The following is a 19,304-nucleotide window of genomic DNA, read 5'->3' as shown; positions in this document are numbered from 1 at the left end:
GGCTTTTTTCCTTTCTTTTTTTTTTTTGCTGAGCCCACAGAATGTGCAAGTTCCTGGGCCAGGGATCAAACCAGCACCAGAGCAGCAACGTGGGCCACTGCAGTGACAGTGCCAGATCCTTAACCTGCTGTCACTGAGGGAACTCCCAGGAATCCAAGTTTTAACATGATCGTGTAGCAAATGGTCCATGGGATCTGTGTGTAGAGTAGGGGGATAAGCCCCTCAAGATTCCCCATTGCTCCTGGAGGGCTTGATGGGAGGCGACATGTCTCACTTGCTGGGAACCCAGTGGACCACATGTTTCCTTCCAGTTCTGACATTTTGATTCTCTGCAGAATTCTCACCTCCTCACTCTGTTCCATCAGACACTGCTCTGGTCTTCACCTGCACCCTTCTAACTTTAAACCCTGCCTCAAACTTCATTCCCCAAATGTCTTTCCCTCTCTCCTTTACTCCTCCCAGTAATTCCAAATAGCAACTGTGGTGGTGCAGGTTGTGTCACTTTCACCTCCTGGGGCCTTGCTCAAGGGGGAAGGCTGCCACTGGCAGGAGGGCATGTGAGCCCTTAACTGAGACCCACTCAGTGCATTCCATTACAAACTATTTCCAGAGAAGCCAGGAATCCAAATTTTTGTGTGAAATTCCCAGATTTTTAAATATCATAGACCCAATTTTTTCTAAAATGCCATGGGCCAAATCCAACAGGTCTGTAGCGGTAATTCAGTCCATTTCAGAGTCTCCTCCTTTTGCCAAGGAAGAGACTCCTTTAAAACACCAAGAGCAAGGCTGGGGCAGACTGGAGCAAGGGAGAACTTTCCTCCCACCCCCACTTTCTGCTGTAACAGCCCCAAACTGAGGAACTGGGTCTGTCTGGGCAGGTAACTCCAATTTTTTTTTTTTTTTTAAACAGCTGCTATCTGTAGTGAAGAATTCAGAATTTCAGGTAATTTAAGGCTATTAGTTTGGTTGTCTCAGGATGGGCTAGAATATTTATGCTGTATCCCCTAATCCAATTTCCTGCTCAATTACTAAACTCCTTGAGGGCAGCCATGCCTCTTGAGGGCCAGACAGGGCCTGTTGCAGTGTTCCAGAAAAGGAACAAACTGGTGAGTCTGCAGAGGCAGAGTGGGGATGGAGGCTTTGATAGTGGAGGAAATAGTGAAAGTGAGTAGTCTCTAGGATGTCTAGGAACAGAGAAGAGCACTTTCAGACCACGTGGGCTGCTTAGGCCTTGGCTGTGATCACTACAGGGTAGCATCAATCTCAGGAACTCTGCGAATGGGGTCAAGTTTGGGAAAAGGTCGCTTCTGTGCCGTCTGGCTTCCATCCAAGGTTGGGCACCATCCTACCCTTCAAGCTCAGTGTTGAGAGGGGCAAAGACACTTATGGTAGAGAAAGGAGGGGACACAGGAAGCCAGGGTTTGACAGGCCAACACACACCTCTTTGCGATGAGAACTGAGAAAGCCTAAACTGAGTGTGGCTCAGGCAGAGCTCTGCCAGGTGATTTCTTCCCCAAGCTTCGCAGATGTACCTTCTTCCCTGCCTCATCCCCAAGGCCTCCTTTCCTTCAGCTTGGAATTCCACTAAAAATGTCTTAAGTGTCTATGTGCACACGAGCTTGTCCTGGAGCTTCGTAACCTGAAACACCACCCTGCGTGGTGCTGCCTTGGAGGCTGTATGGATGGCCAGGAATCCAGACTTTTAGAATTTTTAAGAATTTTTTTTGGCTGCTCCTGTGTGGCTCTCGGAAGTTCCTGGGCCCAGGATCAAACCTGCACCACAGTAATGACCTGAGCCCCAACAGTGACAAAACTGGATCCTTAAACTGTTGCACCACCAGGGAACTCCCAGACTTAAAAAAAATAAAACAGGCTTTCCTGTATCAGGAAAAAAGATGCTCAAAATCCAATCACCACTTTATTGTGTGGCAGTCACAGTGCTTGCCAGTCTCTGCCTTTCCTGGGCCACCCTCTACTCATCCAGGGCTCCACTGACCTTTTTCATGTTTGAATATCAGATGCTGAGGTCAAAGTCCATTAGGGTCTCCTAAGCCCCTTCTCGAGTGCAGAGCTGGACTTGTATAATTTGATACTTGTCTCTTGATTAGTGATGGTGAGGAGCACTAACAGCAGTGGAGGCCCCAGGTAGGGGACAGTGGGGGAGGGCAGAGATGATAAAGGCTGCACCAAGGTCATGTGTCCCCACTGGGGGTGGGGGTGGAGAGGGTATGCAGAGCCAAAGGTTTTGTTGATCTTTACTCTGAGAACTGGTCCAAGAACTTGAGGTAGGCCTGGCGCTGAGGTGCTGCGGCTGGAATGAAGTGGCCCCCCGAGTGGGTGAGGGTGATAGCTCCAGCGAACCGGCTACACAGCTGCATGCTCTCCTGAGAGGGGATGACGCGGTCGGTGTCCCCAAAAACATGGAGCGAAGGCAATGACAAGGGGCCCTGCAGGATGGGTTCCTTGAGGCCAAGACCCCGGGGACAGAAGCCAGACACCAGGATGATAAACCGGGGCAAAGGGAAGCGGGGATCTCCAGCTTGTCCAAGAGCACACACAAGGGCTGCTAGCGCGGCCCCCTGGCTGAAACCAAGGATCCCATCAAAAGGCCCCAGTTTCTTCAGTGCCTGTGCCACCGTTCCCAGGGCTTCCTCCAGACCTCGGCACACGGTGGGCTCTTCCAGAGCTGAGAAAACGTCAGCCTCCTGTTCTGAAAACCACCAACCTCGAGGCTGCTCCTCCGCAGGGCAGGGCCCTAAAGGGGAGAGAACAGAGTTAGGGCAGGGGGGGAATCCTGGGGAAAGATATGAGGAAGGGAGTGAGGGAGGGTTTGGGAATGAGAGGGAAAGAGAGGCGGCTCAGGTAGAGAAAAAAGTCTGGAGATAATGAGGCGGGGAGCTGACTGAGCCGGAGGGGAGACAGAGGTCACACTGGGAGGGCCAGGCTGGAGTGTGAGGAGGCGCTGGAATGCGAGAGGTGGGCAAAGAGAAGTGGGAATGGGGCAGGACTGAGGAGGGGAGGGACAGGGTGGCGGTATGCGGACAGGTTTTACAGGGACAAGGCAAGACAGAGATGACTCGGGACGCATTTCCGGGCGGGGACCTGCTCACCGGCGTCTAGCCCGGCGCCCTCGGAGCTCGCTGTGTCCAAGACCGGGTGCGGGCCGCTGAGGCACACGAGCTCGGCGCGGCCCCGCAGCGCTTTCCGCAACGCTCCGGTCTTCTCGCGGAAGCCCCGCTCGCTCTGCCGGAAGCCCGCCAAGCACAGGACCCGCAAAGGCGACCGCGCGGCCATAATGCGCGGCAGGCGCCAGAGGGGCCGGAAACGGCCTTTCCCCGAGCGGAAGTCGAACACGAAGGGCGGGACCCAACGCCTGCACCACCCAGGAGGTGGGCCTCAGAGGGAGAGGTTGTTGGCATGGCAACCGGGAAGAGGGTGTGGCGCGGCCAGAGCTGGGGTGGGTACCTGGGGCCAAGGAGCGTCTCAGGGAGCGAGCGGCGCCACCTTCTCGTCCCTGCAGCTGCAAGCATCGCAAGCCCCGGCTGGAGAGGGGCGCGCGGACCCCTCCTGCACCTGAGGTCGTAGACTTTGGTCAGGGTCCCGCTGGTGAGCCGTCCCCCAGCCCGCTGCGGTGCATTTTCCGTAGCGGCCGCAGGGTGGCGGCTTCGCCTCACGTCTCCAGGGAGGCGGTCAATGCCTGGCCACGCCCAGGCCTCTCCGCCCTGCGTGGGATCCCTTCCTACCTCTTCCAGCGCCAGCCGGCCCGCGGCTTGGAGTGGCCGCTCCCGCCCGTGGTTCACCGTCCATGGCCCCAAGGAGCTGCCAGCGTAGAAGTCCATGGGGTAGGGTTGCTGCCAGGAAATGTCCCTCAGGGCCACTGCCGCCTTGGAGAGGAAAACGGGACAGTAACATTTGCCAACATCTTTCTATGCAGGATTATTTAATTCAATCTTTAGGGTGGACTTGCAAGGCCGTATTATCCCCATAGCACAGAAAGGAAACGTAAGGTTCAGAGAGGGGAAGGGCCTTACCATACAGCTAGGAAGTGGCTCAGCTGTAACCAAGTGCTGCCCACCCACCCCACCCCACTGGGATCCCTCCCTCCCTCGACAGAACCAAGTACAAAGTCCACCCTCTCCCAGGGATTTTCAAAACTTAAAGTTACCTCATAGGGTGTGAGCAGCGGCTTGGGGAAAGCTGTGCCCCAGTCAATGGAGAGGCGTGGACATGCCACCTGCACCCACCTGGGAAGGGAAATCAGGTCAGATCCACAGAGGGGGGACACCCCTTTCCCGGGCAGCATGCTCAAGAACATGACTGTATCCCCAAAACATCCAGTGAATGCTTAACATTAATTCTAAAGAAAAGACTGTCCCTGCTGTTTAGAGTTCCTTTCATGGCTCAGTGGTTAACGAACCCAACTGCATGAGGACTCAGGTTCGATTCCTGGTCTGGCCTCAGTAGATTAACGATCTGGCATCGCCCTGAGCTGCAGATGCTGCGTGGATCCCATGCTGCTGTGGCTGTGATTAGGCCAGCAGCTACAGCTCCAATTCCATCCCTAGCCTGGGGACTTCCATATGTCGCAGATACAGCCCTAAAAAGACTTAAAAAAAAAAAAACAAAACAAACAAACAAAAAAAAACCCACACAACAGTGTTGCTTGCTTTCTTCTGCTTCCTCCACTGACCATGAGCTTTCTAAAGGAAGGGCTTGGGCAGTTTATTTGTAATAGTATCCCCAGAATCAAACTCCAGTGATTCCACCTGAAGAGTGCAGGTGCTAACCACCCCTCAGAGACTCATCTTGTGACTGATGCTGCCATTGCCTGTGAGCTCCCAAGCCAGACAAAGTAGGCATGACCCATAGCCAAAGGCAGCCCCTGCTGGACGAGTGCTCTTTCATGACCACGGAAGCAATCCCCCCAACTCCAGCCTTCTGTAGGTGCTGGGCAGGACCCAGATTCTAAGCTTCTTCACCCAGAGTCATACAGCTAGATAGGTAAGGTGGGGAAACGTACACATCCACCTCAGGAAGAAGGCTAAGTTTGCTGGGGAAGATCTCAGAGAGCAGCAGCCTCACGAAGGGAAATCCCAAGGCCCGAAGTCGAGATTCCAGGTGCTGTTGGGAGAGGCAGGAAAGCTGGGGTCCTCATGATCAAGCAGCCAAGGCTAAATCCCTCAGCCTACTGATTTTCCCAACTGGGTTTCCAGTTAGTTTCCTCCTCGAGAGGCCATCCCGAGTCCTCTGACCTCCAGAATCTTGGGACTGCCCTGGCGGCCCAAAGTGCCCAGGATAAGGCCCCAGGATTTAGCTGAGCGGGCAGTGGCTATGGCTTCTTGGCGGTTGGCCTGCATGCGCTGGTGGTCATAGTGCTCTCTGGACAGGATTTTGCTGTATGGGTCATATCTGGAAAAGAAGAAGCTGTCAGGGTCACAGTGACAGCCACTCACACAGCTCCCTGAGTCGGCCCCTTGGTCTCTTGGCCCTTTAGGCTCTATGCAGACAATTAGGAACAGAAGCAAGAGCAGGACTGTCATTGGGAAGATCAGGCCCACAGCTGGAGCAGGCAAGAGTGGGAGAGGGGGGAGTTCCCACTGTGGCTCAGTAGGTTAGGAACTTGACATAGTGTCTGTGAGGATGTGGGTCTGATCCCTGGCCTTGCTCAGTGGGTTAAGAATCCAGCGTTGCTAGGTGAAGCTCAGATCTGGTGTTGCTGTGGCTGTGGTGTAGGCTGGCAGCTGCAGCTCCAATTCGACCCCTTGTCTGCCACAGGTGCGGCCATAACAACGAAGGGAAAAAAAAAAAAAAAAGACTGGGAGAGGTTCTGGGATCTCTGTGTGAATCCAGAGGATGGGCAGGTGCTGTGCAGCGGCAGCCCTGGGTCTGATACTCAGATATGGGACCCAAGTGCCTCAGATCCTTAGGGCTAAGGGCTATAAAGCAGCCAAGGAATGAGCAAGTTTCAGCTGACTGAGGGCCTCAGTGGCAGGAAATCCCACGCCCTTCCCAGCTGGTCAGCCCAGCTTAGCCCATACCGATAAGCAGGGACACTGGGGTTGGCAATCATGACAGATTCCAGATGGAAGCGGCCGTCTCCGAGGTACCTGCAGGGGGTAGAAAGGGGGCAGTCAGTGTGGGGTGGGGCACCGGAGGACTGAATTCTCAGCTGGCTGTGCTGCTGAATGTGAACTGGGACGAGTCATCATTCTCACCGCCCCCCAACCCCCACCCCAGGCCTAGGTTTTCTCACGAGTAAAATAAAGAGCTTGAATTAGACCTTTAAGGCCCTTCTGTTACGTGACAGAGAATCTAGGGACTGTGCCCCTCCCACTCCAACCTTCTGAGAGAAGAGTAACGGGACAGCCAAGGCCACAGAAAGGCTCTAGAGATCCTAACTTGGAGGTGGGGGGACAGATCCTCCCTCACCTGGCTCAATATAGATGTGGGAAGTAGTGTTGAGGGTGTCATCTAGCCGTAAATGAGCTTTCAGGGTACACACTGGCTACTCTCTGCCCCAACAAGCTCTTGGGTCTGGTTACTGAGTTGTAATAATAGCCACTGTTTACTGGGCCTGTGCCTTCTGTGTCCCCAGCCTGGGCTAAACACCTGACATGTAGGTGTTTCACTCAGTCCTATCAGGTAATCCTCCAAGCAACCCATCGTATCCCCTTTTCACAAAAGATACAAGTGAGGTTCAGGGGTGTTAAGAAATTTGCCCAGGAATTCCCATCGTGGCTTGGTGGTTAACGAATCTGACTAGGAACCAGGAGGTTGCGGGTTCGATCCCTGGCCTTGCTCAGTGGGTTAAGGATCTGGCGTTGCCATGAGCTGTGGTGGAGATCGCAGAAGTGGCTTGGATCCCTCGCTGCAGTGGCTGTAGCGAAGGTCGGTGGTTATAGCTCCAATGAGACCCCTAGCCTGGGAACCTAAATATGCCACAGGAGCGGTCCTAGAAAAGGCAAAAAGAAAAAAAAAAGAAATTTGCCCAAAGTCACACAGCTGTTAAGCCGTCTATCTGGGACTTGACCATAGGCTTAACCACCAGCTGTACTAAACAGGCCCTGGGAGACGTAATCCCTAACTGGACCTTCCCAGACCCCGGAGGGGCCAGAGCATAAAAGACAATCAATCTGCATAGCAGCTCCTTCTCTCTTGCAGACCACTCTGATCTTTGATGAATGGCCAACACTCAAGGTGTCCCTCCCTCCAACACACACTTAAAAGCCCCCAAGGGTAGGCATCGATGAGCTCAAGAGTTATGCAGGCACAGGCACGGGGGAATGCCCCACAGGGAGCAGAGCTGCCAGTCTGGGCTGGGGAGGGCTCTCAGGTGAGCCTGTCTAGGGGCACGGGGTGTCCTGTGTGGATGCAGCAAGGCCTGTGGGACCAACATCCGCAGGCTCGGAGGTGGGGCTGAGTCAGGGGAGTGGCCCTCCCTCCTTCCCTGCCATTAGCGGGGAATGGGGCTCCCCTCCCCAGTCTCAGCCGGGGGAGCTGTCGGCTCTGAGGCTGGCTGCATTCACACAACATTAAGCATTTCCATTACCTAAAATAATTAGGCGGCAGGAGACACGCTGCTCCTGCTTGTTAGCTGTCCGGATGCTAAATTAATGGGGCTGCAGCCTGGGCGTGCCCATCCATCTTCTCCAATTATATTCCCACCATGTCTAACCCACCCTCATTCCCCCCAACAGCCCGGATTCCCGCCCCACCCTGGGCATAGCCTTCTAGATGTTGGACAGAGCACTGGAGAGGGATACAGGAACCCTGAAACCCTATGTGGTCCCTATTGTGCAGGGTGACCTTGAGCAAATGGCTAAGAAGCTTCACACTGGGTTTCCTTTTCTGGATGAGGAACTTCAGGCCCCTCTAAGGGGATACCTCCTATGTCTCTACGATTGGTCCCCCATTTTTCACTTACACAACAGCCTCCACCTCCTTGGGTAGGCGGGGGGATGTGCAGCCCAGAATCTCCCCAGGGGACAGGGGCTTGCACTGTGGGACACTCACACGATACTCAGCTTTCAGCTCTTGGGCAACCGCCTGTAGGGATAATGAGGAAAGGGAAGTGGATGAGGAGGGAGAGCCAAGTCCAGAAGACCGGCCGGGAGCACTTGACCTGGGATCCAGGAAGAACCTGGTTGCTATCTGTCCACTCACCTGCAAGGTGGACACAAACTGAATGGTGCTGACCAGAGCAAGGGCACTGGCTGGGGGAAAGGTGAGGCGGATAGAGTCCAGTAGGTGCGTGGTGTCTATCCGGATGTCCACAAAGACGTACAGCACCCGGAAGTCTTGGGTGGAGGTGTCCATGGGAACTGGGAGGAGGAAAGAGTTCAGGAGATGCTGTTTGGGAAGGCAGGAGGGGCAGCCCAGGTCTCTGAGCAGCCAGGACCAGTAGCTTGCTTCAGCCTGAGGGTGGAAGGAGGGGTTAGGGGAGATTGGGGGTGGGGGTGGAGGTCATAGGTCCCTTTGAAGCTTCTTTTCTGTCACTTGGCTGGGTACCCAGCCTGCTCTACAGCAGCCTGTCAAACACTAGCATCTGGGACAGCGGCATGGTTTCCAAGGCAACCAGATCCAAAGGAAAGATCCACCTGCAGAGCAGGAAGGCCAAGGCCATCCCAGAAACCAGAAGAGACCTCGTGTCTGCAAGTAGGACAAGGCGCTGTGATGGAGATTATGGTCCAGTCCTGCCTCCCTGCCAAGCCCTGCCAGCCCCTGGTGTCCGGGCCCACCCTACCCAGGCAGCTGTGGCCATAGTGCACCAGGAAGTCAGCTCCCAGGGCCCTTGCGGTAAAGTCATCCACACAGCAAGCCCCGTAGGTCACATCACCCATCACCATCACTTCGGCTTCTGTGAACCTGTGGGGGTGGGAATAATAGGACAGTGACACAAGGACTGAGGTGGCAGGGAGACCTAACTGTGTGGAGGGATCTCAGGGCCCAGCTCCACTCTCCCTAGCTCTCCCAATTCCTTGGGTTGGCAGCTGCCACTTCTGCCAACAGAGTAGGAGTGGCCCAGCTGCTACCTCCCCCAGGCCTGGCAGTCGCTCCTGGAACTGTAGCTGTATAAGGACGGTCTCTGCAGCACCCTGTTCCCTCTGCCCAGGCTCAGAGTGCAAGAAGGACCCCCAACCCTCAGCCTGGCATATACGGGTCAAACACCGATGGCCGATGCCCTGACTCATGCCACCCAGAGCAATGAGCACACAGACACACACAGGCAAAGGCCCCCGCTCCCGCCCTAGTTCTGCAGTGTGCGGGCATGCACGCGTGGACACTCACAGCCTCCCTGTCGCCCAGACCCCCTGCTACCTCCCCACCCTTAGTCAGGGCCCTCTGTGACCAGGATGGGGAGGACCCATGAACAGCTCCCCCACAGCACATGGCTCACCCACACGCCTCATGCATCAGGAAGAGTGGGCTCTGGCCAGCACATTGCCATGGGATCTGCTGCCAGGCCTGAATCACTGGGGGATGGGAGTGGGTGGGAAGACCCCACACCCCCTGAACTCACCACAGGAATGGGGCCAGAGGACCAGCTCTTCCCTGAGACCCACTCCTGGGGCATAGAGTCTGGCTCAGTGACTGGGGGGGGTCCTCCCCATTCCTCTCCTGGGGGTGCGGCAGGAAAGCTGAGCTGCTGCCAGGCAGTCCCCTCACCCCATCCCCAAATCAGGCTGTGCACAGAAGCAGATTATTCACCTCCTTAGAATGCAGCCCAGGCGTCTGAGTCAGCCAGAGCACTTAATTTTTTATAGATTAAAATGTATGCAAATTGGCCCGAGCCCCAGAGAGCATCCCCAAGGGGCAAGAGGGTGGGAGCAGGGAAGTGAGTCTGTGGCAGCGGGCTGAGGAGGGGGTGGGGGTAGGGCAGCAGCAGGGAAGTGGGAGGTTCCCATCACGAGATGACCTCCCCTTTCTTCCTTCGCCCTCCCTCCCAGGCCTGTGCTGGTTCCAGATGGCTGCGCACTCACCCCCCTCCCAAGGATGGCTCATTGTATTGAAGAAACTTCAACGAGGGAGGTAGAGGAACTGAATACCATCTCTTATGTGCTTCTCCCTCTGCCAAGTCCTTCCTTGCCCTCCTCCCCCAAATGTGCCAGAGAAAAAGTTTCCCCCAGCCAGACCCCAAGCGGACCACCCAGCCCACTCCAGGGTCAACTCTGAGCTTTTTCCTCAGGCCCCGCCACCTGCTCTGGGCCCAACTTGGAAGATACTAGAATTGACTCAATCCTCCCAATTTTTTTTTTTTTTTTTTTTGGTGGAGGGCATATTATAGAGGCAAGCAGGGATCCCAGCAGGCTAGTTTAGTTTGGGTTTTTCCCTTGATGTGTGTCCCTTGGGAAGGGACATGGCAAGGCGGAGGTTCAGCAGGAAAAAATGATGCCAACGGGCAGAGCTGTACTGGACGTGGGGAAGGTCTTGGTTCAGGCCCAAGCCTCACCTTCCCAAGATATCCACAATGGTACAGGCGAAGAGGAGGAGGCCTTCAGGCATTTGTAAGGCCACTGCAAGACAGAGCAGAGATATGAGAGCAGAGGGATGGGGATGCTGCCCCTGGCTGGGCCTCCCCCCACCCCGCCCACAAACCCAGCTCAAAGCTTAGGGCTCACCTTTCTTGGCCTGGGCCTGCTGGATCCTCCAGATGGTCTTGGGAATCTCAAAGTTATAGTTGGAAGGCAGGACTTGGATGGCTGCCTGCAGCTGGGGGTTGTTCAGGATCTCGGAAGGGATCTGATTGGCCAGGCGGCTCCGAGGGGCTCGACCTAGGATGAATGCAAGGCCTGAGTCAGCGCCTGGCCTAAACCACAGCCAGATCTGACTGAGCTGTTATATCACCACCCAAGTTTAAGGCCCAGATCCCAGATGTCAAAGGGATTGACTGGTCAGGTCTTCTTCCCCACTGAGTTCATCCTGAAGTTGGAAAGGCAACCCATGAAGGAGGAAATCTACATAACTAATTTCCCTATTATGAGATTATTGGGAATTAAGGACTCAAGTCCATGAATGGGGTGTGCCTCATCCCTTACCTCAGGAGAGTAGAGCTGACTCAACTGAAGGACAAACAGGAAGAAAAGTCCATACAACTGCTCCTTGATAAAGAGCAATCCTGAGGAAAACCCAAGAGCCCAGCTAGCCCAACCAGTCTGTGAAAATGTCCCTTTGCCCTGGCCCCTGAGAATGCCTTGAAGTTCTGAGATCCTGGATATGAGATCTATCAGCAAACTATTACAAGTACTAACTTAAAAGTCTGCTTTCCTGGAGTTTCCGCTGTGGTGCAATGCGATTGGCGTTGTCTATGCAGTGCCAAGGATGCAGGTTTGATGCCAGGCCTGACACAGTAGGTTAAAGGATACAGTGTTGCTGCACATGGAGCTGCAGCATAGGTTGCAACTGCAGCTCAGATTTGATCCCTGGCTCAGGAACTTCATGTGCCATGGGGCAGCCAAAAAAAGGAAAAAAAAAAGGCTGCCTTCCTGACTTGAGTCCAATTGACCATGTCTACACTGCTTAATTCCCTCTCATTTATTTATTTATTTGCTTTCTAATATATTTATTAACTATTTAGGACTTCCCATTGTGGCTCAGTGGTTAACGAATCTGACTAAGAACCAGGAGGTTGCGAGTTCGATCCCTGGCCTTGCTCAGTGGGTTAAGGATCCGGTGTTGCTGTGAGCTGTGGTGTAGGTTGCAGACGCGGCTCGGATCCCAAATTGCTGTGGCTGTGGCGTAGGTTGGCGGCTACAGCTCCAATTGGACCACTAGCCTGGGAACCTCTGTATGGCATGGGTGCATGCCTGTCTTTCCAACTTCAGGATGAAATCTCAGTGGGAAAGAAGGCCTGACCAGTCCCTTTGACATCGGGGATCTGGGCCTTAAACTTGGATGGTGATGCAACAGCTCAGTCAGTCAGACAAAAAGACAAAAAAAAACTTTTTATACTTCCACTTTTTTTTTACAATTTTTTTTTCTACTGTACAGCATGGTGACCCAGTTACATGTACACATACATGTACACATTCTATTTTCTCACATTCTCATGCTCCATCCTAAGTGACTAGACATAGTTCCCTCTCATTTAAAAGGGAAGTAAACACTATACAATTAACTGACATAAGTCCCCAAGTCCCAAGGTTCTACTCCACCTCCCACCCCAGTAAAGATGGAGAGAATATACGCTAGTCAGAACTATGGGCAAACAGGAAAGGACAGCCCATTAGTGGCTAGTAGTCTAGTGGGAACAAATGCAGGTACCCAAACAATGACAATCCGTTGATTAAAGAAAAAAACACTGTAGACCTTTAGCAAGGCTGCAGCCCTCAATCAGCATCCTACTACCCATAATTCAGTTTAGCCCAATCCCCAGTTCTCTCTTTAGGCACCAGACAGCTCTAGAATGTGACAAGGCGAGAAATGAATTTATTCAGCGAATTATTATTATTATTATTATTATTTATTTATTTATTTTGTCTTTTTGCCTTTTCTAGGGCCGCAACCGCGGCATATAGAGGTTCCCAGGCTAGAGGTCTAATCGGAACTACAGCCGCCGTCCTACGCCACAGCCACAGCAACGCGGGCTCCAAGCCCTGTCTTCGAACTACACCACAGCTCACGGCAACGCCGGATCCTTAACCCACTGAACAAGGGCAGGGCTCGAACCCGCAACCTCATGGTTCCTAGTCGGATTCGTTAACCACTGCACCACGACGGAACTCCTCAGCGAATTATTTATTGAGCCTGCACTATATGCCTAAACTTCTGCCAGGGATTCTGCCAGACCTGACACTTCAGCCCGGGGCTGGGGTGGGTGGGTGCAAGGGTGGTGGTAGTGATGGTTCAGTGGAGAACTAGAATGGCAGGCTAGAACTCTAAGTCCAGATTTAAAGGTTACCACTGCTATGATTTTTGTTCAGTTGTCTCAAAGGGCCGGTGTCTCTACTCCTGCCCCTCACAGAAGCTCCTCTGACAGGCTCAAGTCCCTTGTGTTGCTGGGGTGTGGGAGCTGCTAATTCTAGCAGCTCAATTCGTCCCAAGGGCCAGTAGGCGCCTCCTCCTTTATCACTTGGCTGTAACCTTCTGCTTACGTTAGTATTCTTCCGTAGACTGCGAGAGATCCCTGAGGGTAGGGCTGCAGTCAAGTCCATACACCTAGCACAGGCCAGCTGCAAGGGTCGGGTGAATGAAACCTTGCGCCTCTTCCCTGAAGCATTCTCCGAGGGCACGCTAGGGGAATGCCTGGCTCCCTCCCTCCCTGTCAGGTCCGTCCTATCCGTGAGTCTACAAGCGTCTGTCTGCCCGCCAAGGCAGGGAGGCAGCGTTTACGGCTTGAGGACTACGAGCTCCTAGGAGGGGCTGCTCCTGACCATGCCTTACGGCTACAAAAGAAGGGCCGGTCCCCCTGGGCTCCAGCGACAGCAGCCCGAAGGAAGTGACCGCGAGGCCTTCTGAGTCTGGCGCAGAAAGGCGCCGCTGCCGTTAAAGGGGGCTGGTCCTGTCCCTGACTTGGGGACCCTATGCCAAGATGCGAGGTCCAGAGGCCGCACCCGTGTAGTACCCACCTCTGCCCGGGCCGTTTCGGCCGCGGGGCTCTGTGGCCTCGGCCGCAACTAGCGCCGCCATCATCACCTGGCCCACGTTGGGACCAGAAAGACAGCACTAGAAGAACGCTGAGAGCGCAGACAAGCGCGATCGATCGCCGATCGGCCAGCGACGGGCGGGGATTTGGGAGGCGGGGACCGTGAAGGAGAAAGATAGGGGCGTGGCTAGAGTGGGCCCCTGCCTCAGCTCCGAAGGTCGTGACTCTCCGGAGCCCCTAGTGGTCCCCGACCACCGCTGTTGCGTGCTCTCGGCGACTCTGTCCCACCTCCCCTTCCTTCCCGGCAGCCCGAAACTGGCTCTCCCGGAATGGTGCCCCTCTATTTGCCAACTTTTTGGCCCAGTTCTGCGGACAGAGTCTTGTGAATGGGGATACCACCAGGTCTTCCTTCAGCTCTCCTCCGTGTCTCCTCGGTTATGGGCCCTGGTGGCGGTGGGTAGGGGCGCATTCCCAGCCTCTGAGGACCCCACTGACTGGACAGGACAGAACTCACCGGCCACCGGGCCAGTTCCAAGTTGAAGCTTGGTGCCGATTTCCGGAGCGCCGGGGTGCTCCTTACACCTTAGAACCCACAGAGTGAAAGGTTCACGTGTGAAAAACTGCTACCAGGGTAAGACCCCCCGCCCCGGCCTGAGGGTGCTTTCCCGGGAGGGTTCAGAAGTCCAAGGTCTCAACTGCCTAAACCTTCCAGATTCTGGCCAGTGTTTGCCCTGCCTAGGCTGCCTCTCAGGCCTTGGTAGCCTTTCTCCTGATCAGGGGCCTGAGCTCCTGGGATCCCAAAGAGAAGTCAGAACAGCCAGCGAGACAGACTTGGCCTTTGGAGGAGCAGGGTACCTGCAGGACTGGCTTGCAGCAAGGTCTGCCCCCTAGAGCAAGGTTCCCCCAGGGCTGTTTGCCCACCCAGCCCTCTGGCACACCATCTTTTTCTCTGCTCTGTGTGAGCACATCTGGCCCTTTAAGGCAGCTCTCTGGCCTCAGGCTCCCCTGGAGGCCCTCCCTGCTTGGAAACTCCTAATTAAGGTGCAGGGAGAAGTGAAAAACAAGCAGCCAGGGACAGGCCCTGCCTGGGAGGCTGCCCAGAGAGGAGGGCTGGCTGAGCAGGCTGGGAATGAGCAGCCAAGGGGAGGACCAGAAGGGGTCAGTGCTCTGCCTCTCAGACCACCAACTGATGCTCTTAGGACAATCACAGCTTTGGACAGGAATGTAGCCAACATGGGTCCAAGGAACACCCTGTCACCTTGACAAGAGTCCAGCCTGGACTTTCCCATTTCCTCCAGGTTCTCTGGACCAGGGTGCAGGATCTCAATTCCAGGAACAATCTGAGTCGAGTCTCTCCCCATTCAGGACCCTAAGGCCCAGCCTGTGGACAGTTGTCGCTCTGGCTGCAGCTGTGTGTTCCAAGAGGGAAAGATTGGCTCCAGCAGAGTAGCGGCTTCTCCTTAGCAGGCCCCGAACCCCTTAGGGCCTTTCCCTAGGCAGAGGTGGAGCCTGTTAATGATAGAAGGCCCCCATCCTCATAACATTGCCCCACAGCCTCTGTTCTGAATGAGTTGCCCTGACCCCCATTAGGAAATAAGCATGTGCCCTCAAGACCTTGCAGTGCAGGACATGGGGGTTGCCAAGAACACCTCCATCTGTCTGTGGGGGTCTCCCTGCCGGAGTTACTCAGCAGTCTGAGTAATTACTGCCTGACAAGAAGGCGAGCACAGTGCACCCCCACATTACACTACAACACCCGCCTCCAGTCACCCCCACCCCCTGGCTGGACTCCAAAACAGCACCCAGCCCTCCTGAGGCCTGAAATAACTCTGCTTCTCGCACTCACGCCCAGCCCCATCCAACTTTGCCTAAGATAGTGGAGACTGTGGGGCAGGGGGTCATGGGGAGGCGGCTTGAGGAGGTGGAAGGAGGATTAACATACCCTGATTCGGGCCCACACTTTGCACTGATCTGCTGTGTGACATTGGGCAAGGTGTTCAACCTCCCTGGCATGGGTTTACTGGTGGAGGGCCTCTGCAGCTCTCATCGAGTTCAGCTAGTGTCTTCCTGGCAGAGCTCAGAAAGGGTGGCTCAGTCCAGCCCTGCAGTTGGTAGAGGTTGAAAAAATGCCTCCTCCACTTCTGTTCTCACCCCGAGATGGACCAATCTTAATCTTCAGAACAAGGTTACTTTTTCACCCTCAAGCACTTGAACGTTCTCTCTGGCCAGGAATGGCCTTTCCCCATTTCAGCCTCACGAACTCCGCCCTCAAGGCACCTCTTCTGTGAAGCCTTCCTGGGTGGTCTTTCATCCCTTTACACAGCTAGCAGAGTCCCCTCCCATACTGTGTACCTCTTCCTATCACTTTTGAAGATAGCTTGCGGGGTTTTCTTTCTCTGCTGCATCATAAGGTTCTGGAAGTCCAAGCCTATGTAGTCAGCTCAAAGCCGAAGCCTCAGTGTGGTTGAATGCATGGATGATGGAATGAATGAATGATAATGATATTGGCCTTTTTTTTTTTTTTTTTTGACCTTCCTATCATGCCAAGTTTTTCTCCAAAAAATTTTCTCGAAGGAGTCACATGACTCTTTCTTCCTGGCATTCCTGGATTCCCTCATATCAGTTCCAGAACAATACCTGGCTTTTTTTATTCCAAGCACCATTTCACCTGGACTTAGCTCTCTTGGTCCCTATTAACTCTAAACTCCACAAAGGTAGGGACCTCACCTCTTTCAGTGGCTGACTCCTCGGGAATAGTAGTGCCCCACATTGAAAGACCCTCAAAAAATGTGCCTTGAATGGGTGACTTAGCCCACTCTTTTCCCCTTCCAGAACCCCTCTTATTCCCGGCCAGCAGGGGGTGCCGGCCTCCACCCAGGACTCATTTGGCCCGAACCTTCTCAGAGCTGTGCTCAACTGGTCCCCTGCCGGGACTTGCTTTCTAGGCGGTGCCTCTTCCATTTTCCACGAACCGCCTCCCCCCACCCCCGCCTGCCCCCGCTCCGCAGGACTTTGGGGTGGGGGGGGGAAAGGTCTGTGTGGACTGAGGGACGTCAGAGGCCCCCTAGGCAGAGATGGGCCGCCTTAGACCCACACCAGTCCTCTCTAGGATATGCAACTGGGCCTCTCCAGTGCTTGCTGCGAGGTCTAGACCAGTCGGGTAGTACACTACACCTTCCCCATAAAAGAACAGCGTCCTGGGGCTCGGGATGCCAAGCAGCTGGGTCAGCCAGGGTGGTCCTGGGTAAGGAGGAGCCGTCGAGCCTCCGAGGAGGAAACGGAGCCGGCCAGAGAGGCGATGGGCAGGGGTGCGGATTTGCAATGGGGGCTCTGGGCGGCGGTCCTCGCATCCCAGCGGGTGGGCAGAGCGAACGCTTCCAGCCGCCTCTCTCGATGACCTCCAGCCGCGAAGGGCGAGCGGGAGAGGGTGGGGCTGCGGGTGCGAGCTCCGGGAAGCCCACGCTGCCCGAGAGGGGCTTTCAAAAGGCCCGACGACCGGCCCGGGGACTGGGGCAGATACTTGGACGGACGCGGGCGGAGGATCGTCCCCGGGGGCGGGCGCAGCGAAAACACCTTGGGAGGCGGCGCCGCGCGGCTGAGCGCCGCTGCCCTGGGAATAGGACGGCGCTCAGCACCGCGAGCTGAGAGCACTTTCATAAATTTTGTATGGGAGGCGCTCCGTGAGCGGGGGCGGGGAGCGGAGAGAGAGAGGGAGGGAGCTAGCGAGCGGGGGAGGGAGGGAGGAGGAGAGGTGGGGGAAGCCGGGGGGAGGAAGGGAGGCGCCCCGCTCCGCGGATCTCTCGGTCCTGCAAACGCGCGCTGGGCGCTTTCCCTGGAGCTCGGCGGTGCGTGCGAGCGCCCTTTTGCAGCAGCCGCGGCGGCGGCGGCCCGAGGGGGCGGAGAGGAGGGGGCCGCGGTCTGGCGGCCAGGGGGCGGCGTCCCCCCTCAAAATCGCCTCCAAAGTGCTCGGGGCTGCAGAAGAAGGCCGCCGGCTCCGCGGAGCAAGCAGCTCGCCCCGGGGCTGCCGGGGAGTGCCGCGGTTGCTGGTGGGTGCCTGTGCCCTCGGCGCGGGGCTCGGGCTCACCATGCCCCTGCGGGGCCGGGCTGCGGGGCACAAGTGGATCCCAGGCTTGCCCCCGCCTCGACGCGCTCGGATTAGCTGCAGCCGGCGCCCAAGGATTTGAATCCGGACCCCGTGAGGGAGCGTGCCTAGGCCCACCTCGGAGTGGCGGCCCCGCGGCCAACATGCTTCGCAAAGGTGAGTTGGAGCCGCAGGGGCAAGTTGGAGTTGGGTGCGCACGAGGCAGAGCCGAGAGCCCGGGAGCCGCCCGAGAGCTGCCCGGCGCCGAGGCTTCTGGCCGGGGAAGCAGCCTCTGGCAGGCTGGCGGGCTTTGCGGGGACGCACCCGCCGAAGGAATGCTGCTGAGCCTCAGCCCCCGACGGGGGCCGGTAGCGAGACACGGGATTTGTTTCCTGGATCAGGCGGCCAGGCCTAGGGATCTTGGCTCGGCGAGGTCATTTCGAGACCATAGTGAACTGCTGGTGATGGAAGGGGCGCCGGTCTCCTGGGACCTTAGCTTTGCCAGTATAAAGTTTTGCACTTGCAGGCTTCATCCCCTGCGCAGGCACACTCCGCCAGCTTCTGCCGCTTTGGTAGGGCCGCGTCCAAGCCGCGCTCGGGTGCAGCCGGCGGTCAGCACCGCGCAGGCCGGTCGCTCCCTCACTGAGCGTCCTGGCCTCCCAGGTGAGGCCCGGACGCGAGCGTCTTCCCTGCAGCCCAGTTTTGGTGGTCCCCAGAGACGGGCTCTGGTCACCCAGAGGCCAAGGGTTGGTGGCTAGCGCCTGATGTCCGGTCCCTCAAACTTTCCTTCTGCCTGAAGCCGAGGGCGGTGAAAGCGGAGGCCATGCCGGCAGCGTGCGCGGCCGGTTCGGGGTTCAACCTGAGGAGAGCTCGTCCGGGGACCCCCTCACTACGACCCTCGGGCTGCCGGCCTCATAGCAGAGCGCTGCAAAGTTGGCGCGGGCGCTGGGGAAGTCCCGCCGCGCCCCCACGTGGCTGCCGCGCGGGGAACTGCCCCCAGGGCTCCGGGAGGGCAGGTGACCACGCGTGAGCCCGCAGGCCCCGCCACCTGCTCCCCGGCCTCTGCGTCTACCTCTCTCCCCTCCCAGGTCCGGGAGGGTTGCGGCACACGGTCGGGACCCCCTACCCCTCACCCTGTCCCTGGCCCGGGCGGGGAGGCTGACTAGCCAGGGCGCCTGCGGCTGGCTGCACGAGCCCTGCGGGAGCCGGCTGAGGCGGGAGCTCAGGTAGCTGAGGGGCCTGATCCCTGCGCTCCGAGCTCCAGCCTTAATCCGCCCCTGTTTCCATGGCAACAGACCGAGGTGTCGTAAGCACAGGATTCTGACCTCACAGTAGGATGGGGAAGGAGAAAGCGGGCAGGGGGAGGTGGTGGAGCTTGAAGCGAAGCCCGGAGATGGGCGGAGAGGAGCAGATGTGGGGGTGATGAGAGAGACCCCATAAGCAGGTCGGACAGGTGGGTGAAGAAACCATGCCTGCGCTGGAAGCAGTAAAAACTGTGTGGTAGTCCTGGCTAGCTCAGGTGTGGAGCTTTTGTTGCCCCACTCTGTCAATAGTCCAAAACTTGTGTGTGACTTGTGCCCTCCACGTGGGCCGATGCTGTGCAGGGGGGCGACTGGGGGCTGCCTTTCACTGTGGGGTGGG

At 56.4% G+C, this 19,304-nt stretch overlaps 3 protein-coding genes across 4 annotated transcripts in view; 1 reads left to right on the top strand and 2 right to left on the bottom strand.

The window, feature by feature from the left end:
- Positions 1 to 1,905: 1,905 nt before the first annotated feature.
- On the bottom strand, positions 1,906 to 3,332 carry OVCA2 (OVCA2 serine hydrolase domain containing). The gene is made up of 2 exons (NM_001445157.1): positions 3,111 to 3,332; positions 1,906 to 2,755 (listed from the first exon to the last, which is right to left on the bottom strand). The coding sequence occupies exons 1-2, from the start codon at positions 3,292 to 3,294 to the stop codon at positions 2,256 to 2,258; spliced, it is 684 nt and encodes a 227-aa protein (NP_001432086.1). The 5' UTR covers positions 3,295 to 3,332; the 3' UTR covers positions 1,906 to 2,255.
- Positions 2,621 to 13,672, bottom strand: DPH1 (diphthamide biosynthesis 1). The gene is given in 13 exon segments (NM_001445156.1): positions 2,621 to 2,755; positions 3,466 to 3,573; positions 3,744 to 3,884; positions 4,166 to 4,244; positions 5,021 to 5,121; positions 5,253 to 5,409; positions 6,039 to 6,107; positions 7,925 to 8,046; positions 8,164 to 8,321; positions 8,744 to 8,865; positions 10,451 to 10,514; positions 10,620 to 10,772; positions 13,566 to 13,672. Coding segments are annotated over 12 exon segments (1,320 nt in total). The 5' UTR covers positions 13,630 to 13,672; the 3' UTR covers positions 2,621 to 2,755; positions 3,466 to 3,483.
- An 80-nt stretch (positions 13,673 to 13,752) lies between these two features.
- Positions 13,753 to 19,304, top strand: part of RTN4RL1 (reticulon 4 receptor like 1) — a 71,938-nt gene continuing 66,386 nt past the window's right edge. The window contains exon 1 of one of the 2 annotated variants that reach the window (XM_021067605.2): positions 13,753 to 14,213. Coding sequence is in view for 1 of the 2 variants with exons in the window: in XM_005669111.4 (XP_005669168.1) it covers positions 17,828 to 17,840 (13 nt within the window). In the remaining variant the exon portion in view is untranslated. Of the gene's footprint in view, positions 14,214 to 17,407; positions 17,841 to 19,304 lie in introns of those variants that run through there. The other variant, XM_005669111.4, reaches the window with a different exon arrangement.

The sequence above is a fragment of the Sus scrofa genome, chromosome 12 (assembly GCF_054392235.1).
Source record: "Sus scrofa isolate SSC_HxYL_T2T_F1_AM1 chromosome 12, Sscrofa_HxYL_maternal_Yorkshire_Landrace_v2.0, whole genome shotgun sequence".
Taxonomy (NCBI): domain Eukaryota; kingdom Metazoa; phylum Chordata; class Mammalia; order Artiodactyla; family Suidae; genus Sus; species Sus scrofa.
Note: the sequence above shows the minus strand (reverse complement) of the source record. Positions and strands in the feature narration are given on the sequence as shown.

Bases quoted from the DNA above. Each gene is read 5' to 3' on its own strand.
- OVCA2 (NM_001445157.1), bottom strand. From the start codon at position 3,294: ATGGCCGCGCGGTCGCCTTTGCGGGTCCTGTGCTTGGCGGGCTTCCGG. The intron at 2,756-3,110 runs GTGAGCAGGTCC...TCTCCCCTTTAG, and splicing joins GGGCGCCGGGCTAGACGCCG to GGCCCTGCCCTGCGGAGGAG.